This window comes from Salmo trutta, chromosome 18 (genome assembly GCF_901001165.1).
Source record: "Salmo trutta chromosome 18, fSalTru1.1, whole genome shotgun sequence".
Taxonomy (NCBI): Eukaryota; Metazoa; Chordata; class Actinopteri; order Salmoniformes; family Salmonidae; genus Salmo; species Salmo trutta.
Genome location: NC_042974.1, coordinates 43,314,169 through 43,339,490, shown reverse-complemented (window position 1 = coordinate 43,339,490; position 25,322 = coordinate 43,314,169). Strand labels below are relative to the sequence as shown.

At 42.7% G+C, this 25,322-nt stretch overlaps 1 protein-coding gene across 1 annotated transcript; it reads right to left on the bottom strand.

Moving 5' to 3' along the window:
• Positions 1–25,047, bottom strand: LOC115153337 (28S ribosomal protein S5, mitochondrial). The gene is made up of 11 exons (XM_029698676.1): positions 24,947–25,047; positions 20,481–20,618; positions 17,567–17,692; positions 16,620–16,853; positions 10,787–10,821; positions 3,805–3,895; positions 3,361–3,407; positions 2,981–3,038; positions 1,490–1,552; positions 760–896; positions 1–609 (listed from the first exon to the last, which is right to left on the bottom strand). Exons 1-11 carry the CDS (start codon positions 25,023–25,025, stop codon positions 385–387), a joined length of 1,233 nt encoding a protein of 410 aa, XP_029554536.1. The 5' UTR covers positions 25,026–25,047; the 3' UTR covers positions 1–384.
• Between the last annotated feature and the right edge of the window lie 275 nt (positions 25,048–25,322).

Below are 25,322 nucleotides of genomic sequence, written 5' to 3'. Positions count from 1 at the left end.
CCATTTTGGAGAATGTTTAATTAGACAGCTCAGATTTTCAGCAATGTCACATGAACAAGTGATTTTGAAACACTATTCTTACAGTGCAAAAAAAGATCATCCATTGGTTGAGTTAAACTGTTTAGATGTGAAACTCTTTTGGGCGTATTTCACAACCTTTGGTGAAATACTAAGTCATGAAGCTATACATATGCATACAGTAAATGTCTAGGTTCGATGATGTTATTTCCACTGGGGTCCAATCTTACAAGTCTTATGATGCCTGAGAGACAGGCTTCCTTCCTAGTAACACTCTCAACCCAACAACCTGAACCCAGCCAAACATCGCCCCAACCCATCTCAACCGGTCCATAGGGCCGGTCTACTGTTATGGTTGTGTTGCGGTCACCAGATGGTCCTCTTGACCCCGGCCCAGACGGAGCGTTTCATGCCCTGAGAGGCACGGACATCATCCCAGTTGAGCCGCGTGTTGGGGATCTCCTCCTCAGGTTCAGGGTCGGGTCGCACACCCTTCTTAGGGGTGGCCACGATGAGGGGCAGGGGCCCGCGCTCCGGCTGAAACTCTACCACGTGGAGCTGCTTCTTTTCAGCCAGGGACTGGTGGGTCTCCTACACAGAGAGAAGGGGAGAGGGTTAGTCTAAAGCAGTGTGTGTGTGCTTGCGTGCGTGTTTAGAGCTCGTCTATGTTTTTGCAGGAAGATTTCCTGCGATTGGCCCGAGAGCCAGCAGGTCTCCCTGACGATGTTGACAACGGCTCACCTGATTAGCCAGTCCGGTGAACAGAGCCCTGGTGATGTTAAGCAGGTTGACGGAGCCCTCTACCTTGGCGTACATGTCCTCTACACCAATCAGCTTACAGATGGTGATGACCGCGCGGTGACAGTGTAGTCCGTAACCTAGAGAGAGACAGACTAGCCAGACTAGTAGCCAACCTCCATGCCTATCACGGTGTTGTCGATGACTCTTCCATTGTGAACAAATGACATTGAGGCACATATACTCAGACATGAAAAACATGCACGGTTAAGAGTATTAACTGACACCGAACTAATCTCTGATAAGTGATATATTTAGGAGAGGTTGTGCCTACATCGCCTGAGTCTAAGACTGTGGAACAGACACTAACACTAGTGTTGTGTGTGAGGACAAAGGTCTGAGTGGATACTACTCCAAAAAGCCAGTGTCACTTAGACAACTACACTGGAGTTTCATAATCCTTTACACAAGACCCCAACTGCCTCTTAGGCGGTTTACATGACAGGGTGTAAATGAGATTGACAGATGTGTGGGTTCCTTTGTGTGAGTGAATAGATTTGTGACTGTGTGCATGTGAACAGTATCAGTGAGACTGTGTGTGTTTGTGTATAGGGTATGACAGCAGCATTGTCATGGTATCATTTCTCAGTGCACTGTCAGTTCAACACTCATCAACTTGCTCTTTTAGGTGGAACACATCCTGTTAGGGGCAGCCATGAACCCCCCCCTCTACCTTTATGCTGTTTCTTCATGAGTAGGGTGGTCCTCTTGAAAGTGGAATTGATATCATGGTAAACTGTTAAAAACAGAAGAAAGAAAAACATCAAAATCAACCCAGCTGTCAGTTCATCCCAGACTGTCCTGCACTTTACCTCTTGCCAAAAAAGTGCACTAAATAGTGAATAGGCGGGCATTTTCTGATTGCTCCTACCAGTGACTATCACTAATTTTGGTAATTAACAAGTAATCTATGGTAACATCGTTAATTTATACTTGAATAACTATATATATATATATATATATATATTTGTTTATATCTGTCCATGAGTTTCAAGTGGATAGACTACAGGGTTCAAGAGATAATTGCATAATTAGTGAAAAAAAGCATCTAATCAACAATGGATTTTTTTTTTTTACTAACTCTGCAACTCTTCCAATTATTGACTGTTTTTATACCAAAACATTGACAACAAATACATATTAACATAGTACAGATTATAAAAGTTTGTAAAAACAAATAAAGGATATTTCATGCTGAAACCCTCATACACCAATGGTACTCACTAAATTGATGGTTTATATTTAAGATAATGTTTTACAGCTTTGTCATTCATTTTTTTGTAATCATCTTATTTGATTATTTTATGTGATAATGTCAGACAGAGGACCAGAGATAATTACAGACACCTGTGACAATCTGAAGTACCCAAAAAGGCCCCTAGATGCCAGGTGATAAAATACAATAAAAAAACTTGAAAGTTACCAAATTCAGGTAGATTACCGATAAACTTTCAAAGTTACCAGTAATATACCCTCTGTTTGCAACTCTACTCCTGATGAACCTTGGATGATGAGTCAGAGCCTTGAGCAAATGTAACTGTGTGGGTTAGTGGCGGCAGTCAAAGAGCCAGCCTGTGTTAGACTGGGTCACGAACCCATCACGAACCCTGGTCACGAACCTATCACCCACAGAACAGAACATTTACAGTAGCTGCTGCAGTAGGTCTGGGCCTGTTAGGAACAGCCTCTTTCAGTGTGTGTGTGTGTGTGTGTGTGTGTGTGTGTGTGTGTGTGTGTGTGTGTGTGTGTGTGTCTCACACACAGACACAAACTTACAGCAAGAGAAATATGCACAAACCCCTAGAGTGAAAACACTTCTCTTTGATCTACCGATTTGTAGCAACAGCTTCTCTGCAGAAAGCCTTTAGCAACAGGACTACTGTTGACATAGACTAATCAAACTATGCTGACGGAATAGCAATATTATTTGAGCTCGCTCACTTGCAGTACAAGGGTTTGCATAGAACAAGCCTGGTTCGCTGTTCAGACAGTAAGCACAAAAACCATGTTAGCCAGAACAGACTCCTATTCAACAGCCCTGTGTCTGAATGGGCCAAGAGGAGAAAGAGTGGAGGAGTAAGAAGGATGAGAGAGGAAGCCTCAAACATTCTGATCTCACACTCAATGCACGCAGAGACCCTCCCACAAAAATACAGTGACTTACTAGTGTGGTCGTTGTATCTCTCAATGTAGTACAGATAGTGCACTGCTCGGTTCTTTGCCTGTTATGGTAAGGAGACCATTGTCAGTGTATACACATTTCAACACAGCCACTTCCATTATTGAACACGTACTGTATACCAGGGCTGCCCAACCCTCTTCCTGGAGATCTACCATCCTGTGGGTTTTCAGTCCAATTCGAATTTAACACAACCGATTCTACTAATTAGCTGCTCAACAAGACCTTAACTAGCTGAATCAGATATGCTAAATTAGGGTTGGACTGAAAACCTACAGGACAGTAGATCTCTAGGAAGAGCGTTGGGCAGTCCTGCTGTAGAGTGCCAGTATTGGTATTTTCCAGGTAACAGGGAAACATTTTACCTTTCTCAGTGCAGTTTGACGGTCTGCCGCTTTACCCAAGGCAAAACCTGCAGGAGAAAAGATGGAAATAAGTATACAAAAATATATAATAATCTTAAGAATGTTTTTGGTTTCATCCACATCACCTTCACTGCCTGTCATAGTTTCCATATCTGATTGCTTTATCGTTCATCTTTTCATGCTGCCGTCACTTGACAGTTAGGCAGAACCAGACAGAATTCTTTTAAATAATTCATAAAGCTGACAGCTTCGACAGATAAACCAATCCCATTCCAATCCATGAAAGATACTTCTGGCTCGCTCATCTGTCTCAGTGAACTGAAAGCTTTCGAGTGCCACACAGAGGGAAAAAGTAGAGAGGCTTTGCACCCTGAGAGTGTAGCTAGCTCAGGAGTGGCCACCACTTCTCCCTGGAGCTACTCTCCAGCAGGGTTTTGGACTCACCTGCTGCCCCGTTCCCATTGCCAACAGCTACCAGGCAGCTGATGGACCTCTTCCGGCCCTCTTTGGCTGTCATGTTGAACACGCTCTTCACCTGTCAATAATAATAACCACCACCAGGTTAAAATAGCTTAGACTGACCCCTAGAGGACAGTCAGAACAAAAACCACCCATTACTGCAGACCAGAACAAACATGTCTTTATGGGAGGCAGAATGTCAGTGAATTCCATATACATCCTATTATAAAAACAGAGGATGGGCCCTGGGGGAGAACTAAAGGGAGGCAGGCCCCAGGTTCATTGGATTTGGTGATAAACTTATTCCCTCTCTATGCAATTGCTTTCCTCCTAAAAGTCCTATGAAAAAAAAACAGACCAGAGTATAGTCAAATGAACAAATGAGCAATTGTTATCAAAAATAATGCAGGTAGCACCTTATTAAACCTTTGGCTTTTTAAAAAGGGATTGACCTTTCCTTCAAGGCCCCAGTCGCCACTTTGTGTCCGATGTTTCGACTGAGTAAAGTTCCTGCCGGAGTCTGGAGGCGGTCTGTGGGTTTGCTCCTGGGGAAACAGCCCATCTCATCCCTCCTAGACACCCTCTCAACATTTAATTGCCTCCCATCGATCGGTATAGACAGACGAGTGCTGCCCTTCCCTGTCCGTTCACTCTGTTCCCCTCCCTCCGGACAGATTTACGAGCTGCAGTGTGACCTTGGAGGCAGCAGGGGGCAGTGTGAGCATATGACAGAGCTGAGAGTTACCATACATACAGCACTGGAGGAGAGACAACGGCTGCTCTACACACATTCACACCAGTAACACATTGACATAGAACATACACACAATAACACACACAGCAAACATACTGAGACAATATCCTCTGATATAGACCATCACTGCCACCATTTTAGGTTTTATTTATTCGCACCAAAGAAAATAAGTGAGACAAAACTGTACAGATAAAAAAAAAAAAACTGGTAAAAACAGTGCACAGGTGAGGTTAGAAGCCCAAAAGGGTTTATAGGAAAAGCACACCACAGATGCAAGTAAAACAAATTAAAAGTGTGTTCAATCAGTTAAACAAAGCAAATGAATTATAATTGTACATAATATAAGCAGTAAACAAGAAAAAGCATGTTTGATTATGTGTGTGTGTGTGTGTGTGTGTGTGTGTGTGTGTGTGTGTGTGTGTGTGTATGTATGTATGTATGTATGTATGTGAGTGCGAGGTTACACGGAGGAGATATTTTTCTGGAGTTTGTTTCCCTGGAGAAAAACTCCTGGCCCCTCCATGTGGTAGACTGGATGTGATACTAGTGTACCCCTGGGCTTCCTACATCCAGACAGTGTGAGCGTGTACAGTAAGTGTCAGTGCTCTTCAGTGTGATGTGGAGGAGTTTGATGAGACATAAAGAAGCCGTGACAGAGCTTTCCCCCTGTAGGAGAGGCGTCGTAAACAGTAAAATGTGCGTCGTAAACAGACGTAGACTAACCGTGAAACGCTTATTTGCACGCACACACACACACAGCTTATTCACCCAGTCCTAGCCTATCCCGTCCACTACTACTAGGTTACTGACCCCATCACACCCTAACAGAACCCTCATCTCTACCTCATCCAACCTCTCCCCTCGTTCCCTCCCCCCATGGGAGCTGGTACAGCTGGAGAGTAAAGAGATCCTCCCAGGGCTCACAGCCGTCACAGACTGTAGAACCAGGACAGAACAGATGTAGAGCTGGTACCGGTCCAACAGCACTCTGCTCCTAACTCAACAACACTGACTTCAGAAGTTCCCTTTGTGCCCCTCTATGTCTAGGTGGGTTATGAGCCTTTGCGGGTCAGCTGTTCCCTATGTGACAGGGAACGGCCAGTGGCCAACCAGAGAGACAACCCCACTGCAGATCCTGTCTGTTTCAAGGTGTGTGTGTGTGTGTGTGTGTGTGTGTGTGTGTGTGTGTGTGCGTGCGCGCACATGAGAGAGAAAGAGCTCATATTACAGCAATACATTAAAAGCCTAAAACACAAACGCAACATATTATGAGTCCATTTAAAAGGAGGAAACCATAACAGCTGGGTATTTCACTATAAAAACATGACTCCCAATGTCAATGTGTTAGACCCACAGAGAGGGAGGGAGAGAGAGAGAAAGAGAGCGAGAGAGGGGGGGGGGGGAATAGCAAGAAAGAGAGAGTCAGACAAAGAGAGCTCCAGTTGCAAGCTAATGTAATTGGCAGTGTCGTTAAGCCACTTTGCCATTATATTCTTGTTGCCATTTGCTGCTTATTACAAAGTCGCAGAGAACTGTTTTCTATTCACCCGGATACAATTAGGAACCAACATTGTCTCTAGAACCCTCATACTTATTTAACTCGAGTTAGCAGGTTCCCCGGCAAATTGCATCGCAGAAAACCTAATTGCAATAGTTAAACATGCATGAAGTCATAAAATGAAAGTTTGCTAGTGCAATGCGAGGCAGGGAGGGAGTGTTGGGAAGTGATATCTTAGAGGAGCTGATGCTGGGTGTCATGGCGGGACTCAGTGGTGTATTAGGGAAACCGTTTACTGTTTAAGAACCAAATGGAAGCAAACTATTGCAGAGCTTCTATTGGACAAATTCAGGTAGGTCCCTAACTGTTTCGTTTGCTTCCATTTAAGAAACGTTTTGCAACAGAATTGGTGGAATGAATGGACTGTGGAGGAAGATTTAACTAAACTTTACTGCTATGTGTTGATTAAGCAATAAGGCCTGAGGGGGTGTGGTATATGGCCAATATACCACGGCTAAGGCTGTTCTTAGGGACAACGCAATGCGGAGTTCCTGGATAAAGCCCTTAGCCATATCACAAACCCCCGAGGTGCCTTACTGCTATTATAAACTGGTTACCAATGTAATAAGAGCAGTAAAAATACATTTTGTCATAACTGTGCTATACCACAGCTTTCAGCCAATCAGCATTCAGGGCTCGAATCGCCCAGTTTATAATTAACAATATAGTACTATAAACAGTGAGCCGTGTTGGCTGGCACAGGACTAATGGACCACAGATAGTGCACCACTTCACTGAGCTACTGTATGGAATGGATTAACGACCATGGGTATATAAAACAGAGCACACATTTCATTCCACTGCAAGAGTGGTGCGTCTTAAAACAAATCTTTGACTTTTGGGGATACTTTGAAGGTTGTGTAGCTAGTAGTTATACGATACATCCGTAATGGTATTCATCCCCTTTTAATGAAATGAGTTGTGAGAGGCCTGAGTCTCCGTGCCATTGGAGCCAGGCCATCTCCTATGGAAGAGCACTCTCCTGTCCCAACCCACTGACTAACTAACGACATGGTGCTATTGTCCTTGGGAAGAAATCCTCCCCCTTTCCAGGAAGCATTTCATATAATTCATGTATATTTATAGGGAGATGGAACTCATAAACTGATCCATCAGTTTCCGGGGGACACGGGTGTCTGTGGCTCTGTATTATTTATGTAAAGAGGAGCACATGCTGAGGCTGGGGAGGATTATCAGCGCAACGCATGCAGGACATATTTAATTAGTTGATTGCTGCAGGCCTGGGTCAATGCTGACCACATTACGATATACGACAGCTGGGCACTGGGCCCAACACATGCCCAACCTCTGAATACAGCTGTCACAATGCTGTCTTAACAGAATGAACGACATACAGCAACAAAAAAGAACAGTAGGCCGACATGGACCTCTAAGGCCATTCCAGCAAAATCTCTTACGCAAGAGATCCATTGCATTCCTTCACATCCCCTCGTTTCACTCCTTTCATCTTAACTCTGTATTTTCCCAACACTTTTCCCACTGTTTTTCTCTCTGTCTCCAAGTGCCCCTCTGACAGGTACTCTCCCTCTTTCAATAGGAATCTATAGCGGTACCTTCATGTTGAAGATTGTAAATACTGTACAGGCAACCACAGCTCACATGTTAAGGAATGAGTGCTTTAAATCAGCCTGCCAGGCTTTGATGGGAATGCCAAGTACTCAGCCTAATGTTCAGATTCCAAATAAATATCACCACCATGTTAAGAAAACAATCACAGCATTGCGCTATCTTGGAGAAACAGAGACATCGCCGCTCTGGCTTTCATCCAAATGCCTCATCTAAACATCTGCCAGGTGGCTTGCTACACCATTCAGCCGCTCACTGGTCATTCACACAAATGCCTCATCTGAACATCTGCCAGGTGGCTTGCTACACCATCCAGTCGCTCACTGGTCATTCACACAAATGCCTCATCTGAACATCTGCCAGGTGGCTTGCTCACTGGTCATTCACAGCTAAAGGAACTGATTGACAGATTGGAAAAGGGAGGTGTGTGAAACCTGGTCAGGCAGTAGTGTCTTTAGAACAGAAAAAACACATAGATATGGTAAAGGAGACAATGGAACGCAGAAGTTGACCAGATTGGCGCACATTCAACAAACCTGATCTAACAAAGTGAATATTCGTCAAATCCGTATTGATTTATCTATTATAACAAGCCCACAATGTGCTTAAGTTTTGCTGCATAACATGTAGAAGTTCTCAGTTTTCAGGTTTAGAAGAAGTCACTGGTAAATGCTAACTCCCGTTCGTATAAGATGGTAGCATACCTAGCATAAAGAAATCGTTGATGGTAGTCAAACTTGTTTTTAACTGTAATGCAGTTAATTGGCAACAATGACATGAACATGTGTTGGGGTTGACATCCATACAAGAATTATACTCTGATTTTTACCTCAACATAGTGAGAAATACACAAACAATAGCCTAAAATGTAGACATTTTGCTGGGGGGGCAATAAGGAGACTCGGTATCTTTCCCCCACGTCTCTTTTCCTCCAGCGTTTCCATAGCAAATTCCATTGTTTTGGTCGAGTTCAATTGACCTCTTTACCGCATCCATTAGGGCCACGGAGATGAACATCTAATGTGGACTGTAGCATCATGCTGATGCATTTTGGGAAAAAGAGAAGGAGGGAGAGGGATTGCAATGGAGAGGACTGAAATGGAGAGGGCTACAGCCTTCTCAGAGCCATTTTATCCATCTAAAACCTGATACCCACAGACATTTCAAACTGCAACTTGACCCTCAACAACAATGCATTATGCACCTTCACTCTGGGATGAAAAATTAAATGGCAACCAATTTGTCTACCCCTTAAGAATCACTGTGGACTTACACACTAAAAAGGAAATGCGGTGCGGTCCATTGCGGCAGGTATAAATTGACTTTATTACAATGGCTTAATGCCTTGGGGTGGATTTCAGTAGCTCTGTGCATCACATCCCTAGGTCCAGTTTTTCAACATTTGAATGATCCGCATTCTGTAATCCTCTTTTTTTGCAATTCAGGATCAGATCAATCTGGCTGTTTTTAAGACGGTTTTTCAGAAAATAATCAGATGACTCTGATCCATACCAAAGTATTAAGCTCACAGAATGCATATTTTCAGTGCTTTGAACAGTCCTCCACCTTGCCATCTACTGGACAGGTTATGGTACTGCTTCTACACTGTCACTGGGAAACAGCAATGAGTAAACCACATAAAGGTAGCTAGATTCAAAACAATAGAGCCTGCATACATCCCTTATAAATACACATTTGACACTCCTCATTATAACAACTGACCTTATACCCATACCGCGGTCAATCTAACATAATGAACCTTTATTCCAGATTAAAGGTCAAATTGGATTACCAAATCCCATTCTTCAGTTCTTTTAAAAAACTCTATGGATGGTCCCTGTTTGTTTGGGCCCTCCACAACATACATTTGTATTAAATTAGCCTAAATGGAAAGACCATTACCATGAGATCTCTTACGACTGGATGGGAAGGCTAAACGTAACCCTGAATCTCTGTAGCCCCTCTTCTCTCTCTCCTCCACAAAATGAGGATTGATGAGGACGGCGAGGAGTTTGTTTTGGGTGACGGTTGGCTTGTTAATCTGTTTATCAAAGTGTTTTGTAATCGACTCCGTCTATATTCCAATATCCTCTCAGAGGGGTGCCCCTGATAACAGCGTGTTAGTAATATCCATATCGCCGCCATATTCATATCACCGCACTTTCCTCCATTTACCAAAATAGAAAACGACACATCATTTCCTCGGTTAGGTGGCTTGAGTTGCAGTGAGACCTCGGTGTTGACAACATGGCTATGCCTACAGTCTCTCTCATGCAGCCATGGCATAGAACAGTCCTTTGGGAGACAGAGAACATGCAAGTGGAATCATGTTATGCTCTATGTTTGGAGGGTGGAAGGTGGGTTGACATTCCCTGTAACCCCCCCCCACTTCAGTTTGTGCCCGAGTAGGAGTGATGCATGTCGAGGTGAGACGTATCGGTGAGTGTAAAAATACGATTCATTTGCCCTTTTTCACACTGTGTCTAATACACTGACTACAGCAAGACTGTGTCTAATACACTGACTACAGCAAGACTGTGTCTAATACACTGACTACAGCAAGACTGTGTCTAATACACTGACTACAGCAAGACTGTGTCTAATACACTGACTACAGCAAGACTGTGGTAGGGCTTGTGTTTGTGTGCGCGCACTTCATGGTCATATCCTCTCCTGTTCATCTCTGTGTCTTAGCCCGGTGAGTTCAGCCGTGGGTCATGTTCTCGAATCAGGGAGGTTCAGAGGCCCGTCGGCACCGAGCTACTCAACTAGTTACTGTTGCTCACCGAGCAAGGAGTTACGGCAAGCAGCAGAGGACACTCAAGACAGACTCCCGGCCAGCCTCCACGGATCAAACCCAGCTCTCCCAAGTCCCGGGAACATCAACCATCAAAGGAATCTCATCCACTTTTCTCCAAAGCCACCAAATAGCACTACGCTACTGCATTGTGTTTGCCCTGCTTTTTCAAACTAGACTTTGCTAGATGCGCCGACATACCCTTTTGGGCTGGGTTAATACCATGGTAACCGATTCCAACATTTTGGGTTAGTATTTGAAGAGCACTCACCTCGATCACTCGGGAGTCAAAGTCATCGTAAGTCTCTAAAAAAAAGAAAGGAAAATAAGGTAGTAAAAAACAGAGTAACATGAAGGTAAAAGGTGACTTCCAGTGGCATGAAATTACATGTTAACCCAGGTTACAGTTTCCAATAAACAATACATGTAATTTAAAGAAAATAAACATTTTATATGACCTTCATGAGAAGAACTATTTGGACTGATAAAGTCCCGGTTTACCCAATGTGAATACCTCTGATTGTATACTGTTAAACTGCAACATCACCTTCTATCAGACACTAAACATGACAAGGTTCACCTGTGCTGATTGGGTTTAGGAGGTAAATTCAATCCAAACAAATGGGCCTTAGATTACATGTGTAATAGGAGCCACAGAAGCAACTCTCAGAGCTAATCAAAGCAGATTAGCAGTCTGCTTTTAGCGAGACAAATAAAGGGGTGATGAGGCAGATTTCTCAGAGGGAGAGAGGGTAAGGTTTATTGACTTATTTGATTATTTGATGGCATGGGTAAATCGGACTTGCTTATTAGTGTACTCCATTGCTAAAACAGTAGAGAATGTCTGCGATAAACCCACAGAAATCCAAAACAAATTGTTAACAATCACATGACATTCACTACATGGGGCTAGTTTAAATGGAAGATTTTACGGTAGGTCGCCACAACAGCATACATTTTTCCACTTTTGAGGTAAATAAATCCAGTAAGGTAAATCTGTCAATGATTTAGCTCAGGTTTGCCTACAGCAACGTGTCAGTCATTCCCTCAATACACTCTAACATGGGATTCTAACAGAGACAGGTGGCGACAGGGCATTTCCTGGATTTAAGAGCGGGGCTTGGTGAAGGTATCTGTGAGGAGGTGGGGTAACCCTAGCATGAGAAAGAGGAGGGTGAAGGTCAAAGGTCAAGCGTTCCCAGCTCCTATCCAAGTTGTGATTTAGGCTCCCGTCCACGCCACCGCATGGTAATCCATCACTGTGGTGACTAGCAGACAGCGAGAGCGCAATCGGAAGGCAGGAAATGTAATAACCAACCCAGCCCTGCCCAGAAGAGTGGAGGAAATAAATATACACAACCGTTCAAAGTTTGGGGTCACTTAGAAATGTCCTTGTTTTGAAAGAAAAGCAAATTTTGTCCATTAAAATAACATTATTTTTATACATTGTAGACATTGTTCATTTTGTAAATGACTGGAAACGGCAGATTTTTTTTAATGGAGTATCTACATAGGCGTACATAGGCCCATTATCAGCAACTATCACCCCTGTGTTCCAATGGCACGTTGTGTTAGCATTTTAAAATGATAAACTTGGATTAGCTAACACAACGTGCCATTGGAACACAGGAGTGATGGTTGCTGATAATGGGCCTCTGTACGTCTATGTAGATATTCCATTAAAAATCAGCCGTTTCCAGCTACAATAGTCATTTACAGCATTAACAATGTCTACACTGTATTTCTGATCAATTTGATGTTATTTTAAATGGACAATTATTATTTTTTTATTTCAAAAACAAGGACATTTCTAAGTGACCCCAAACTTTTGAACGGTAGTGTATGTATAAGAAATAAATCCTGGCCGTGCGGTGTGAGGACGACTTCAATTAAACAGAGATTGTTCTGTCTGTGGTGTGTTACCGTAGTAACAGTGGTAGGGGTGGTGGGAGGAGGGGGATGAGGAAAGGTTGGAGAGGCAGGTGAACAATACCCATTTGATACCAGTGTTCATCTCACAGGGAGATAAGGGGATGCAGAGACAGAGTTCTCTTTCAGTTATGTCTTCACACTATAAACAGAGGAACACCATCAATATGTTACTCAGGCAACTTACTTATATTCTCAAGTTCTGCAGTTCTGAATGTTTAAGCTTTTTGACTACTTTAGTATTCCAAGCCCTAAATAAGATATCCCTCGGAGGGGTGAAGGGCCAGATGGACAGAGCTGAGAAACGAGATGAAGGGAGGGAAGGGGTGAGTGGGTGGTAAAGGGATTACTTTCTAAATGTGGACAAAGCCACACTGTCCCTTCTGTTAAATCTTGCTCTCCATCAGTCATGAGGTGCTAATGGGCCTGCATACAGGGCTATCCCTCAGACCTACAGACGGCCCCGCTCATCCTTCCTCCTTTAAAATGACTTTTACGCTTTATCTAGAATCTATCAACAGCTCTTGATCTCAAACATAATTTTAAAAAATGTCAAAGACCTAATAAATAATTTTAAATGTCAAAGACTTGATCAAAATAATCTCAAAGTTATTTGATAATTTCATAGAAATATTGTTTATATATAATGAATTTAAATCACAGGTTTTGGTTAGCCTTAGTGTTGGAGAGGGTTGGTGGGAGGGAGGGGAAGGGTCTCTAATGGGAAAGAGACCTGTCAGTCTGTCTGGCCTTTCATTGTGTTTCGCTAGGCTCGGTTGGCTCTCAGGACGTCAAGCAGGAAACTGCTAGCTCCAGGTGACATTTGCCCTTTCCAGACAGAGGTACGGGCTGTGCTCTCCCCAGTGGATTGAGCCTTTACCGTGTGGTGCAGCGTTTGAAAGGCGCCGAGTTGTGGAGGTTGTTGGCATTTGGAGCTTTCAGAAGGAAAAGAGTGACCCAACCTGCCATTTCACTACCACCAGGGGTATTGATTACCAGAGCAGATAGAATGCTGGGAGAAATGGCCCAGTGTTGTGAATATGTCTGGCTGGAGGAATACGCTCGTTCATTACTATAGTACAGCTAGACCAGAGGTGACACATGGAAGCAAGTCAGAGTGTGTGTGATGAATGCAGAGCTCTTTGCTTCAATAATATAGCAACAATATTCAATCTGATCCAAAGCAATGCTACTACACAATAGTGATTGATGTTTGATGGAAAAACAGACCTTCAAAGTATGTGCACTAGGAATGTGCATCTTTCCCTTTCAAAACGATTCGATACGTACCTAGAAACATGGGCTTCCATACAATACAGGAACGATATGTTTTATTGTTAGCATCTACCCCCCCACTGTCAGTTAGGGGGCAATGTTTGCCTTTTGCCCCCCCGCACATATAGTTTTGATCTGAAGTCCCCATCACCCATTAATTAATTTAACATTTTTGCAGATTAAAAGTTTGAGCTAGTAATGTATAATATTTATCTTAAAAAATGTGCTATGCCATAGCCAATGAATACATAGCACAACTTTGGATTTCATCCCCGTCTCATAATCGATTGGTTAAGACCGTTTGGAAGTTGACAGACTCGGAGTGAGTGTCATCTTCCACTTAGACCACGCAGTGTGGGTAACAAAAGTGATTGCGGTCCTCGTTACGAAATTATCAACTTTACCCTGTATATCTAAAAATGACCATATATACTGATTGTTTCAAGCAAAACTACCCAAACTATGGTGAACCTGAACAATCTAAATAAAATCTAATGTAAGGCCCGATCAGCATGTAGTCTACCTATAGCCAGATGAGAGTTGTGTCTCCGGCAGTAGCTTAGGTTACTTTTATTCCGGTAAAACACAAATTTTCAAATGGCGCATTTAAAAAAAAAAAAAAAAAAAGACATGGTTGTCACTCAACTGTGGGGATGTCTTTTCAGTGGCAGGGACTGGGAGACTAGTCTGGATCGAGGCAAAGATGAACGGAGCACAAAGAGATCCTTGATGAAAACCTGCTCCATAGCCTAATATTGCGTGAGCCATTATACAAAGATTTGAATGCTGAACGTGCCTTCAGAAAGTATTCAGACCTCTTGACTTTTTACACAATTTATGTTACAGCCTTATTCTAAAATTAAGTAAATCGCCCCCCCCCCCCCATCAATCTACACAATACCCCACAATGACAAAGCAAAAAACAGCTTTTTGGAATTTTTTGCAAATTTATAAAAAAAAAGTGTAAAACCCAGACATAATATTCACACCAGTCAAAAGTTTGGACACCTACTCATTCCAGGGTTTTTCTTTATTTTTACTATTTTCTACATTGTAGAATAATAGTGAAGACATCAAAACTATGACATAACACATATGGAATCATGTAGTAACCAAAAAAGGGTTAAACAAATTAAAATATATTTTATATATTTGAGATTCTTCAAAGTAGCCACCCTTTGCCAGGTGGTGCCACTCAAGGACATTCAGAGACTTGTCCCGAAGCCACTCATGCGTTGTCTTGGCTGTGTGCTTAGGGTCATTGTCATATTGGAAGGTGAACAGTCCTGAGCGCTCTGGAGCAAGTTTTCATCAAGGATCTCTCTGTGCTCCGTTCATCTTTGCCTCGATCCTGACTAGTCTCCCAGTCCCTGCCACTGAAAAGACATCCCCACAGCATGATGCTGCCACCACGCTTCACCGTAATTATGGTGCCATGTTTTCTCCAGATGTGACGCTTGGTATTCAGGCAAAAGAGTTCAATCTTGGTTTCATCAGACCAGAGAATCTTGTTTATCACGGTCAGAGTCTTTAGGTGCCTTTTGGCAAACTCCAAGCGGGCTGTCATGTGCTTTTACTGAGGAGTGGCATCCGTCTGGCCACTCTACCTTAAAGGCCTGATTGGTGGAGTGCTGCAGAGATGGTTGTCCTTTTGGAAGGTTCTCCCTGTTAAGTTCATGTTTTAAGTATCCCTATAGTTCTGTTATTACGGGGCTATCACTCTGTCTGTTCGTTGATGGACCTAGCCTAGAGTGCAATGGCTACTTTGTAGTGTGTTCATACGGTATAGTAAACTTTGATAAACTGGAACCTTGTCGTTGTGTCATTTCGAGTTAACACTCCCATCTCCACAGAGGAACTCTAGAGCTCTATCAAAGTGACCATTGGGTTCTTGGTCACCTCGCTGATCAAGGCCCTTCTCCCCCGATTGCACAGTTTGGCCGGGCAGCCAGCTCTAGGAAGAGTCTTGGTGGTTCCAAACTGCTTCCATTTAAGAATGATGGAGGCCACTGTGTTCTCTGGGACCTTCGAAGGCGCAGACATTTTTTGGTACCCTTCCCCAGATCTGTGTCTCGACACAATCCTGTCTCGGAGCTCTACGGACAATTCCTTTGACCTCCTGGCTTGGTTTTTGCTCTGATATGATCTGTCTACTGTGGAACATTATATAGACAGGTGCGTGCCTTTCCAAATCATGTCCAATCAATTGAATTTAACACAGGTGGACTCCAATCAAGTTGTAGAAACATCTCAAGGACGATCAGTGGAAACAGGATGCAGATGAGCTCAATTTCGAAATTGAGTCTCATAATAAAAGTGTCTGAATTGTTATATGAAAGTATTTCTGTATTATTATTTTTTTTAATAATAATAAACATGCAACAAATTCTAAAAACCTGATTTTGCTTTGTCATTATTGGGTATTGTGTGTAGATTGCTTAGGATTTTTTTGTATTTAATCCATTTTAGAATAAGGCTGTACCGTACAAAATGTGGTAAAAAGTCAAAGGGTCTGAATACTTTCCGAAGGCACCGTATGTGCCAGATCAGGAATAGCCCTAGCTCTCGTTGGTCAGCGTGCAGTTTGACTAGGCTACTGATATTGCCTGGGGTTGTTCAGCATGCAAAATGACTTGTAGATCAATGACTGTCAACATAATGACATGCTTAGCTTGACACTGAAGGAGAGGACGCAGTCGTCACAGAAGATGAGGTATTTTCGGAAGGTAGGAAAAAAAAGTAATTTGAGATAAAAACTGCCAATTCATAACATTTCATCTATTTTCTTACCGATGCATGCTACATTTGGATCGCTCATATTTTAAACATTTGAACCGGAGACCGATGTGTATTGGGGAAATCGTTACATCCCTAATGTGCATGCTTTACACGCACAGTACCTCCGTTGGGTCCAGGGTCAGGGGGCCCCAGACTGATGCCGCCCCAGGAGTTGCCAGTCCACCCTCGCTCCCGCTTCACCCTCATCTTCCTCCTGCGATCCCATTCGTCGCGCTGTCGCAGAAGCTCTGCCTGCAGTTCCTGTTGCTCTGACTCCCCGCGGCGAGACATGTTCTGTATGGTCCCGCTCTTCAGGATGGGCGAGTTCAACCCCGGCCACAGGAACCCCCCGCGCCCTGAGAGAGAGACAGAGAGAGGGTAGGGGGTTTGTTATGGGAAGGAGCATTCATTTCTCCTAAATGCTCCACTGCACTAACTCAACTCAAACGGAGCACTAACTTCAACTTTATTATATGTTACAGACTGTATAAAGAACAGTCTTCAGAGACAGACACACAGACGGGAGAAATGGGGCAATGATTACAGGGAGTAGACAGCACTTCAACCAGTGTGACGAGGTGCAGACAAAAATCACATGAACATTGGAAGAGAAGTCACGCCTATTCTCTTCCAATGCGGCACTGATTACACAATCTTGTCACATCTGTAGGGTTTGATGGATTTGAACAGGGCCAGCAAAGAAAGAGGGAGACTGACTGGGCCGCAGACAGCTCAGCAATAAAACACTCAATGAATTTCCACTTTTTAAACGGCACTGAGATAGATGAAAAGAGAATTAATCTGTTCATTATAAATTTATGTAATTAATTAAAATACTACTGGTAACAGATTAATAGTCTACTGCCCATTAGGAGAAGGAAATTCAGATCAAACTTTAGCCATCAATATTCAAACTCGAATTCAGGTTTGGCATTAAAGACAGAAATATACATGATACCAACCAATCATAGTGGGTTTACTCTTTCTCCAACAAAGTCAAATGTTTGGGTTACAGAGATATATAAATAACTATGAATGAAATAGATCTACAACAATATATCCATCTTACCCTCTCCGATGTTCTGGCCTCGGTTCAGATCCTTCTTCATCTTCCTCTTGGTCCTCTTCCCTCGGCCCTTTCGAGCACCGGCACCAGTCTCTGCCAGAACTCCCCTCCAAAGCTCCTCTGCTGTCACTGCAATGATAACACACAGAAATACGGATCTGCATTGAGGTTGCCAAATCTGACTAATCTGGCAACCTCAATGCGGCATCTTTGTCCAGAATATTGAAAACTATCGTCTGGTTGCCTGTAGGATACTGATAAAAAAAAAAAGATATTTAAAAAAAGGGGGTACTTATATTTGTCCTGTTTCACACACATGCACAAGTGTGTGGTGTGAACTGGAAATGTGTTTTTTGCATGTCTCACTCCCCATGAGACGCACTCAGAGAGTGGGGTCACGACCAGGGATCATCTTACCATACCTATCTACAAAACTCTAGGAATAGAAAATTAGAACAACGCTAAAGAGTTGTTGAAATCTATTGAACCTTCTCTTTGATGTAGCTTTACTTGTCTAGACCGAGAAAGTAAACAAGGAAACTTTACTTTTAACATCGCTACAGGCCGCCCTTGTCCTCACGTACCTGAGTGTCTGAACACAGTCGGCATAATATTACTATTCGCAAGTACAAAAATTTGTTTTTCGACTTTAGTTTACAGAAGCAGCACAATCTCTCTGCAACAAGTCTGGGATCGACCTCCAACAAAAGAGCCCAGAAATTACAATCTGCATCTAGTCATGCACTAATCAAACCTGCTAGAGCGCACTATGCATTCCAGCAAACAAACACCTGCTATTACTCAGAGAGCGAGAATGCTAGTTTGTTTTTCCCAAATAAAATCTATTTTCAGCCGAGCTGCTTGCTTCTCAAGGATTTAGAAGGAGATGCTCGGTGCTGCACAGAGAATCGATTAGGATTTAATTAAAGCATGTGAAGGGAGATGTAACCCGTGTGTTTGAGCATTTAATGGAGCTTTGTACTACAGCAAAGCAACACGGCACTAGGCTAATAAAAGCTATGATTGTCAAAGAGCCAAACCTTGCTTGAGGCTAAATCTTGTGTCCTTGCCGTGAGGAAAGTCTGAAAAGGGAGTCCTAGACCTAGATAGATAGTGTGGAAATGAATCCATTCTAGATCAATGCACTTAACAATACTACAGGTCAATCAAAAACAACTGTAACCTATGCTAGCAGCTTGGAGCGCTTCAATAGTCTCACTCCTGGGGTGCCAATGCACACCAACTTTGATTATTTTCCTCCATCTCTCCTTTTGGATGGCACAACCATGCTAAAACAGATGCCAGTCATGCCACTAAAGGGATGAGGTATACAAAAAAGTTGAAAGGCATGAGAAGAACAGGCCAGGCTTCCCTCTCCTACAGTATGCAAGTTTCTTTTCCCTCACTTTGCCAATGGCAAGGAGACTTATTTGCTACAAGACTTAAAATAGGACGCAAACTAAAGCAGCTAACAGGCATACTGCATATCTAATTCAGTAACGTTTGTTCAGAGACAATATATAATCAAACATGAACTCTGAACAGAGTTCTGAACAGAGTTCTGAGTAGAAAACAAAAAGATTCCAGCTCATCTCCAACAATGTCATGAACTAGTGAAAATATTATCTTCAAAGCACCAAGCCCTCGAGCAGAAGTCTGTAGAAAAGTTAATCACTCAGTGATACCTTTTCACAACAGTTCTTACATTGACACTGTGTACAAGCAGAGGGACCCTGTTTTCCATTCTCCCTTGACTCCTTCTCTGTGGCCAGTCAGTAAAGCTGGCCACTCAGATGTCTGACACCATCATTAGATTCTGCAATTTAAAAATAATATATGCATCAGCAGCATCTGCTCTGGCACCAGTCAGTCAGTCAGTCAGTCAGTCAGCATCTTTCATTCGCAGAAGTAATGATCCTGTGTTAGGCTGCCACAACCAGCTATTAGAACGCCTGGCGTCAGGCAGAGAAACAATCCATTTCAAGTCCCACTGGGACAATTCATTTCCCTCATCTTTTACATTAGTAAACCCAGCATCACATCAGCCAAGGTTTTAGCTTAACTTATGTGATAAAGGTAACTAACTAAAGGTAACATAGAATCAAGTGATAATTCTGCAATTCCACATCTTGTGGAAAAGTGAACCTTTTCCTATCAAAAAAAAATCTAACAAAGCAGTCTGCCCAAAACAGTTCAGCTGGATGTCAGTCAATTGTGAAAACCCATTGCTAAAGAATAATTTGCCAACAAAATCTTTTAAAAAAGTGTTCCGAAACATCCTAGTATACACCAAAGCAAAGTCTGGAGATACAAAGCAATCAAAGTAACAATTATCTTGAGTATGTACACTGTAAATAGAAATATGTGCTGAAGGTGGCAGGTTAATAAAGTGAGAGGAATGGTGGGTGTTTGGGTTTCCATGCATTGGCTGAGACGGAGCTGGTGGTGACAGATGTAGCATGAGAAATTATCTCAGTGAGATGCTGCAGGAAATAGTGTTACTGCCTACCCCTGCTGTGTTCAGCTGATACACACACACACACACCTTCCTGTGGAAGCTCTGCATTTGACAGGTTCAACCACTGTGAATAGGTATCACTTAGCGAGTTCAGGCCATTTTAAGTGAGTCCTATTAAAATGCTCAAGTAGTTATGCCTATATTATAGTGCTGCCTCCGGTAATACTGGGGCAGTATCAAGATATTACATTCGTAGACCAGACCGGAGTCAGGGATGATTAACATTGTGAATATCAGCAACATTTTGTGAGGGTTGAGCACGTGTCAGAGCTGATGTCAGCAAATCATGATTTGTTCACTTGAAGAGCTTACCTGATAATGAAAATGATTTTATTGATTGGAAAGCTTCAATATAGGTGCTCTATCGACTCTTGAGAGTTAGGGAACACCAGCACTTACGTTTGTTGAAGAAGCTGCTATGTCTGGTCTGTATCCAGGTAGCAGGGGCTGGTGGGGTAGGAGTCCATAGAGAGACAGTGGGTCTGGCTAGGTGAGAGAGAGGCAGGGCGCCCCCTGCTGTCCGAAGTGGTGCTACCCCTGAAACACAGCACAGAGAGGTAATGCCATTTACTAGAGTAAAATGACCTAGAACATTTATAAATTAGCTAATGCAAATGATCCTGTCTTGTTTATTCTGGGTGTTAATGATAGGTCCGGGACGATATCAGTATCGTGATACTCGTTAGTATCGTGGCAAGGAAACAAAACACGAAGCGGATTTAACTTGCTTAGGAAAATATCCCTAATGTTGAAAACAAACATCATTATGTTGTCATCCAGTCACATGTACAGTCCCTCCGGAAAGTATTCAGAACCCTTCACTTTTTCCACATTTTGTTACGTTATTCTAAAATGGATTAAATCGTCCCCGCCCCCTCAATCTACACACAATACCCAATATTGACAAAAGAAAATAGTTTTTTTTTTTTTTTTTAAGAATTGGCAGCGATTACAGCCTCGAGTCTTCTTGGGTATGACGCTACAAGCTTGGCACAACTGTATTTGGGGAGTTTCTCCCATTCCTCTCTGCATTTCCTCTCAAGCTCTGTCAGGTTGGATGGGAAGCGTCGCTACACGGTTATATTCAGGTGTCTCCAGAGATATTCGCTCAGGTTCAAGTCCGGGCTCTGGCTGGGCCACTCAAGGACATTCAGACTTGTCCCAATGCCACTCCTGCGTCATCTTGGCTGTGTGCTTAGGGTCATTGTCCTGTTAGAAGGTGAACCTTCGCCCTGTCTGAGGTCCAGACCGCTCTGGAGCAGGTTTTCAACAAGGATCACTCTGTACTTTATGCATCTTTACATCGATTCTGACTGGTGTCCCTGTCCCTGCTGCTGAAAAACATCCCCACAGGATGAATGACCATCGGGTTCTTGGTCACCTCCCTGACCAAGGCCCTTCTCCCCCGATTGCTCAGTTTGGCCGTGCGTCCTGCTCTAGGATGAGTCTTGGTGGTTCCAAACTGCTTCCATTTAAGAATGATGGAGGAGACTTCTTGGGGCGCTTCAATGCTGCAGACATTTTTTGGTACCCTTCCCCAGATCTGTGCCTCAACAACAATCCTGTCTTGGAGCTCTATGGGCAATTCCTTCGACCTCATGGCTTTGTTTTTGCTCTGACATGCACTGTCAACTGTGGGACCTTATATAGACAAGTGTATGCCTTTCCAAATCATGTCCAATCAATTGAATTTACCACAGGCGGACTCCAATCAAGTTATAGAAACATCAAGGATGATCAATGTAAACAGGATGCACCTGAGCTCAATAGCAAAGGGTCTGAATACTTATGCAAATATGGTATTTCAGTTATTTATTTTTGCCAACATTTCCTAAAACCCTGTTTTTTCTTTGTCATTATGGGGTATTAAGTGTTTTTATTTATTTAATCCATTTTAGAATAAGGCTGTACCGTAACAAAATGTGGAAAAAGTGAAGGGGTCTGAATACTTTCCGAATGCACTGTATGTGTATTTCACACAAATCTGAATATAATGCTTGTATGGATGTCAACCCCAATATATGTTCATGACATCATCAGCAATCAACTGCATTACAGTAAAACGACGTTGGCTACCAACACCGATTTCTGTATGCCAGCTATGCTACCAGCTTATAGGAACAGGAGTTAGAATTTAGCAGTCACTTCTTCTAAAGCTGAAAAGGGTCTTCTAAATGTTATGCAGCAAAAAACAAACATATCTTCATAATTTCATTATTCACACTGTGGACATGTTACAATACATTAATCAAATAAAATTCAAATCCAATTCATGATGGGTTTGACGAATATCGAATTTGTTAGATCAGATTGGTTGAATGTGCGCCGATCCGGCGTCCTTCTTCTATCCCCACGGTCTGCATTCTAATGAACTCTTTACCGCATCGATCTCATGATATTTCTGGAATTTTTTATTTTGGTGATAGTTCTCAAAGATAATCTTGTTTAAAAATATATTGCTCCATTATACTTATGCCGTAATTTATCTGGTTTTAGCCATTTACAGTCGAAGTCGGAAGTTTACATAGACTTTGGTTGGAGTCATTAAAACTTGTTTTTCAACCACTCCACACATTTCTTGTTAACTGTAAGTATACACTGAAGACTTTTAGCATCCTGAAAACGATTCCCCCCTCCAATGGCGGTGCGCCGCTGCTAAGTGCATATAAGGGAAACACTGGCATCCATGTGTGATTGGAAGGCACCCATATAGCTCGCTCTCGTTCAAGTGTATTCAGTATCTCTATCCATCTCGCGACATGTGCTACAGAGAGAATATTCCATGGACCTCCAGAGCCTTCTGACCAACTACCTGCAATCTCTCCAGAGCAGAGAAGTAAGCTCCTCTGGCGGCAATGTTTTATGCACTATGTAAACTTCCTTCACTATGGCTGTTTGTCTGTGTGATGAAATACACTCACCAGACAGTTTATTAGGCACACCACCTCGTTCAGGTAAATGGATCGCTCCTACAGACAGTGAGTCATGTGGCCATGGCTTACTATATAAAGCAGGCAGATAGGCGTCGAGGCATTCAGTTACTGTTCAATTGAACGTAAGAATGGGCAAAACATGTGACTTAGAGCATGGTATGATCGTCGGTGCCAGGTTCGAGTGTCTCAGAAACGTCCGCCTCCCTGGGCTTGTCTAGGGTTTACCGAGAATGATGCAAAATACCAAAAAAAAGAAGAATGGGAAGAATCGTGCAAGCTAACAGGTCACAAACAGACATAACGGCACAGTACAACAGTGGTGTGCAGAATGGCATCTCGGAACGCACAACTCATCGATCCTTGTCCCGGATGGGCTATTGCAGCAGACGACCAGATCGGGTTCGACTCCTATCAGCTAAAAACAATAAGATGTAGCTCCAGTGGGTATGCAATATCCAACACTGTACTATTGAGGAGTGGAAAAACATAGCCTGGAACATGACAGCGAGTTCAGTTTACTTGAGTGGCCTGCGCAGTCCCCAGACCTCAACGCAATACAGCATCTTTGGGATGAGACGGAACAGGGTGTTCGCGTCAGCATGGACCAATATCCCTGTGGAATGTTTCCAACATATTGTAGAATACGCCAAAGAATTCAGGCTTTTCTGGAGGCAAAGCGGGGTCCGACCCAGTACTAGATGGGCGTACCTAATAAACTGTCCGGTGAGTATATCCCAGACGAGGCTAAAGATTAGGACAAATAGACATGTGAATATATACTGAACAAAAATATAAAACGCAACAACTTCAAAGATTTTACTGAGTTACAGTTCATAGAAGGAAATCAGTCAATTTAAATACATTAATTTGGCGCTATCCTATGGATTTCATGACTGGGCAGGAGTGCAGCAATAGGTGGGCCTATGCCCACCTATCAGCCAATCCAAATGCGTTTTCCCTACTAAAGTGCTTTATTACAGACAGAAATACTCCTCAGCACCCCCTCCCAAGCAAACCGTCGACCCCCATAATACGTTAGCAAAAAAACTATTCAAGTCTTGTCTTCTCATTAGTGGAATGATAACGGCAAGGAGAAGCAATCAACATTTTAAAATTAATTTGGTAAATAGTTTCTCATTATTTTGACCTCCCCACATTATAAATTAGAAGAACTGTAAACTCTTACATAACCTAGTAGCGAGAAAGGTAACTCAAAACACATTTTCGCTAAGAGCAGCTGTTTAGCTGGTTAAACAAATGTTAGCCATGTGTTGGCAAACATTTATGTCCAAGTCAAGAAAGCTTACTGGTAGCCAGCGGCACTTGCCACACTGGCAGCCAATTCGCGGGTGCTTTTTCAAAGCCTATGTCAGACACTCCACTGAGTGTAATACCAAAGACAGTAGGAACTCTAATTTGCTCAATATTATTTGAGAAATAAAAAGGTGACATCATTAGAAGATATTGTTTTTTCTAGTGTAGGTATGTAATTCAAAATTAGTTTATTCTGTTGTTGCTAGGAATATTCATAAAAACATTAACTTTTTTCCACCTTGTTATTTATTCACATTTTTGCAGACTCCGTGCAGTACCTTCGTCGACCCCCGGTAGAATACCCCTGGCCTAGGCAACTAGTCATTGTCGTCACGCGATGGACCAGGCATTCATCAGAAAGCGACCCAAACGAAATACGGAGAAGAATCCCATTATGATGGAATGGTTAGTTTACATAGCTAGCTGGCTGTCCGGCTAGATGACAAGCTATAACTAGCTAGTATTAGCCATAGCATAGTGTGCAGACTTTGTCTATGAAAATATACATTATTCCAATAGACTACACAGTTCAGTATACAACCCGATTACATATTCTAGGGCCCTTTTTGGGTAAAACATCTGTGTGACAGAAATGTGTAATTTAGGAAATATATTCACCTCCCAGCGTAATTCGGAGGGCACAGCACACCCGTATGGACGCCGCCATCTTGATGTTGTGAAAGGTCCTGAATAGCATAACAGATAGGCTGAGATGTGCCTGTTAAGAATGAATTTGATTGAGTTTAATTGGGAAAAGAGATAACGTTACATTATTGATAAACTACAGGTGGGGGGGGGGTGGCACGGACACATTTGCTACCGGGCCGCAAATGTTTTGTTTATCAGGTTTTAAATGCTATTTTCTATAGATTTCTCTTTTTTTAAAAGGAAAGAATACAGGCTAATCTTAATTTACAAATGGGCAAATTTACAAGGCTAAAGGGGGCCTTGCAGAGGGGAACTTAATCTGGTACAGTCTAATCAGTGTTATTGC

What these genes read in the sequence shown, in the direction of transcription:
- LOC115153337 (XM_029698676.1), bottom strand. Translation starts at nt 25,025, where the DNA reads ATGCTATTCAGGACCTTTCACAACATCAAGATGGCGGCGTCCATACGG. An exon ending in GTCAAACTGCACTGAGAAAG is followed by an intron (nt 3,039 to 3,360) that starts GTAAAATGTTTC and finishes TTACCATAACAG; the next exon opens with GCAAAGAACCGAGCAGTGCA. An exon ending in CATGAAGAAACAGCATAAAG is followed by an intron (nt 897 to 1,489) that starts GTAGAGGGGGGG and finishes GTCTCTCTCTAG; the next exon opens with GTTACGGACTACACTGTCAC.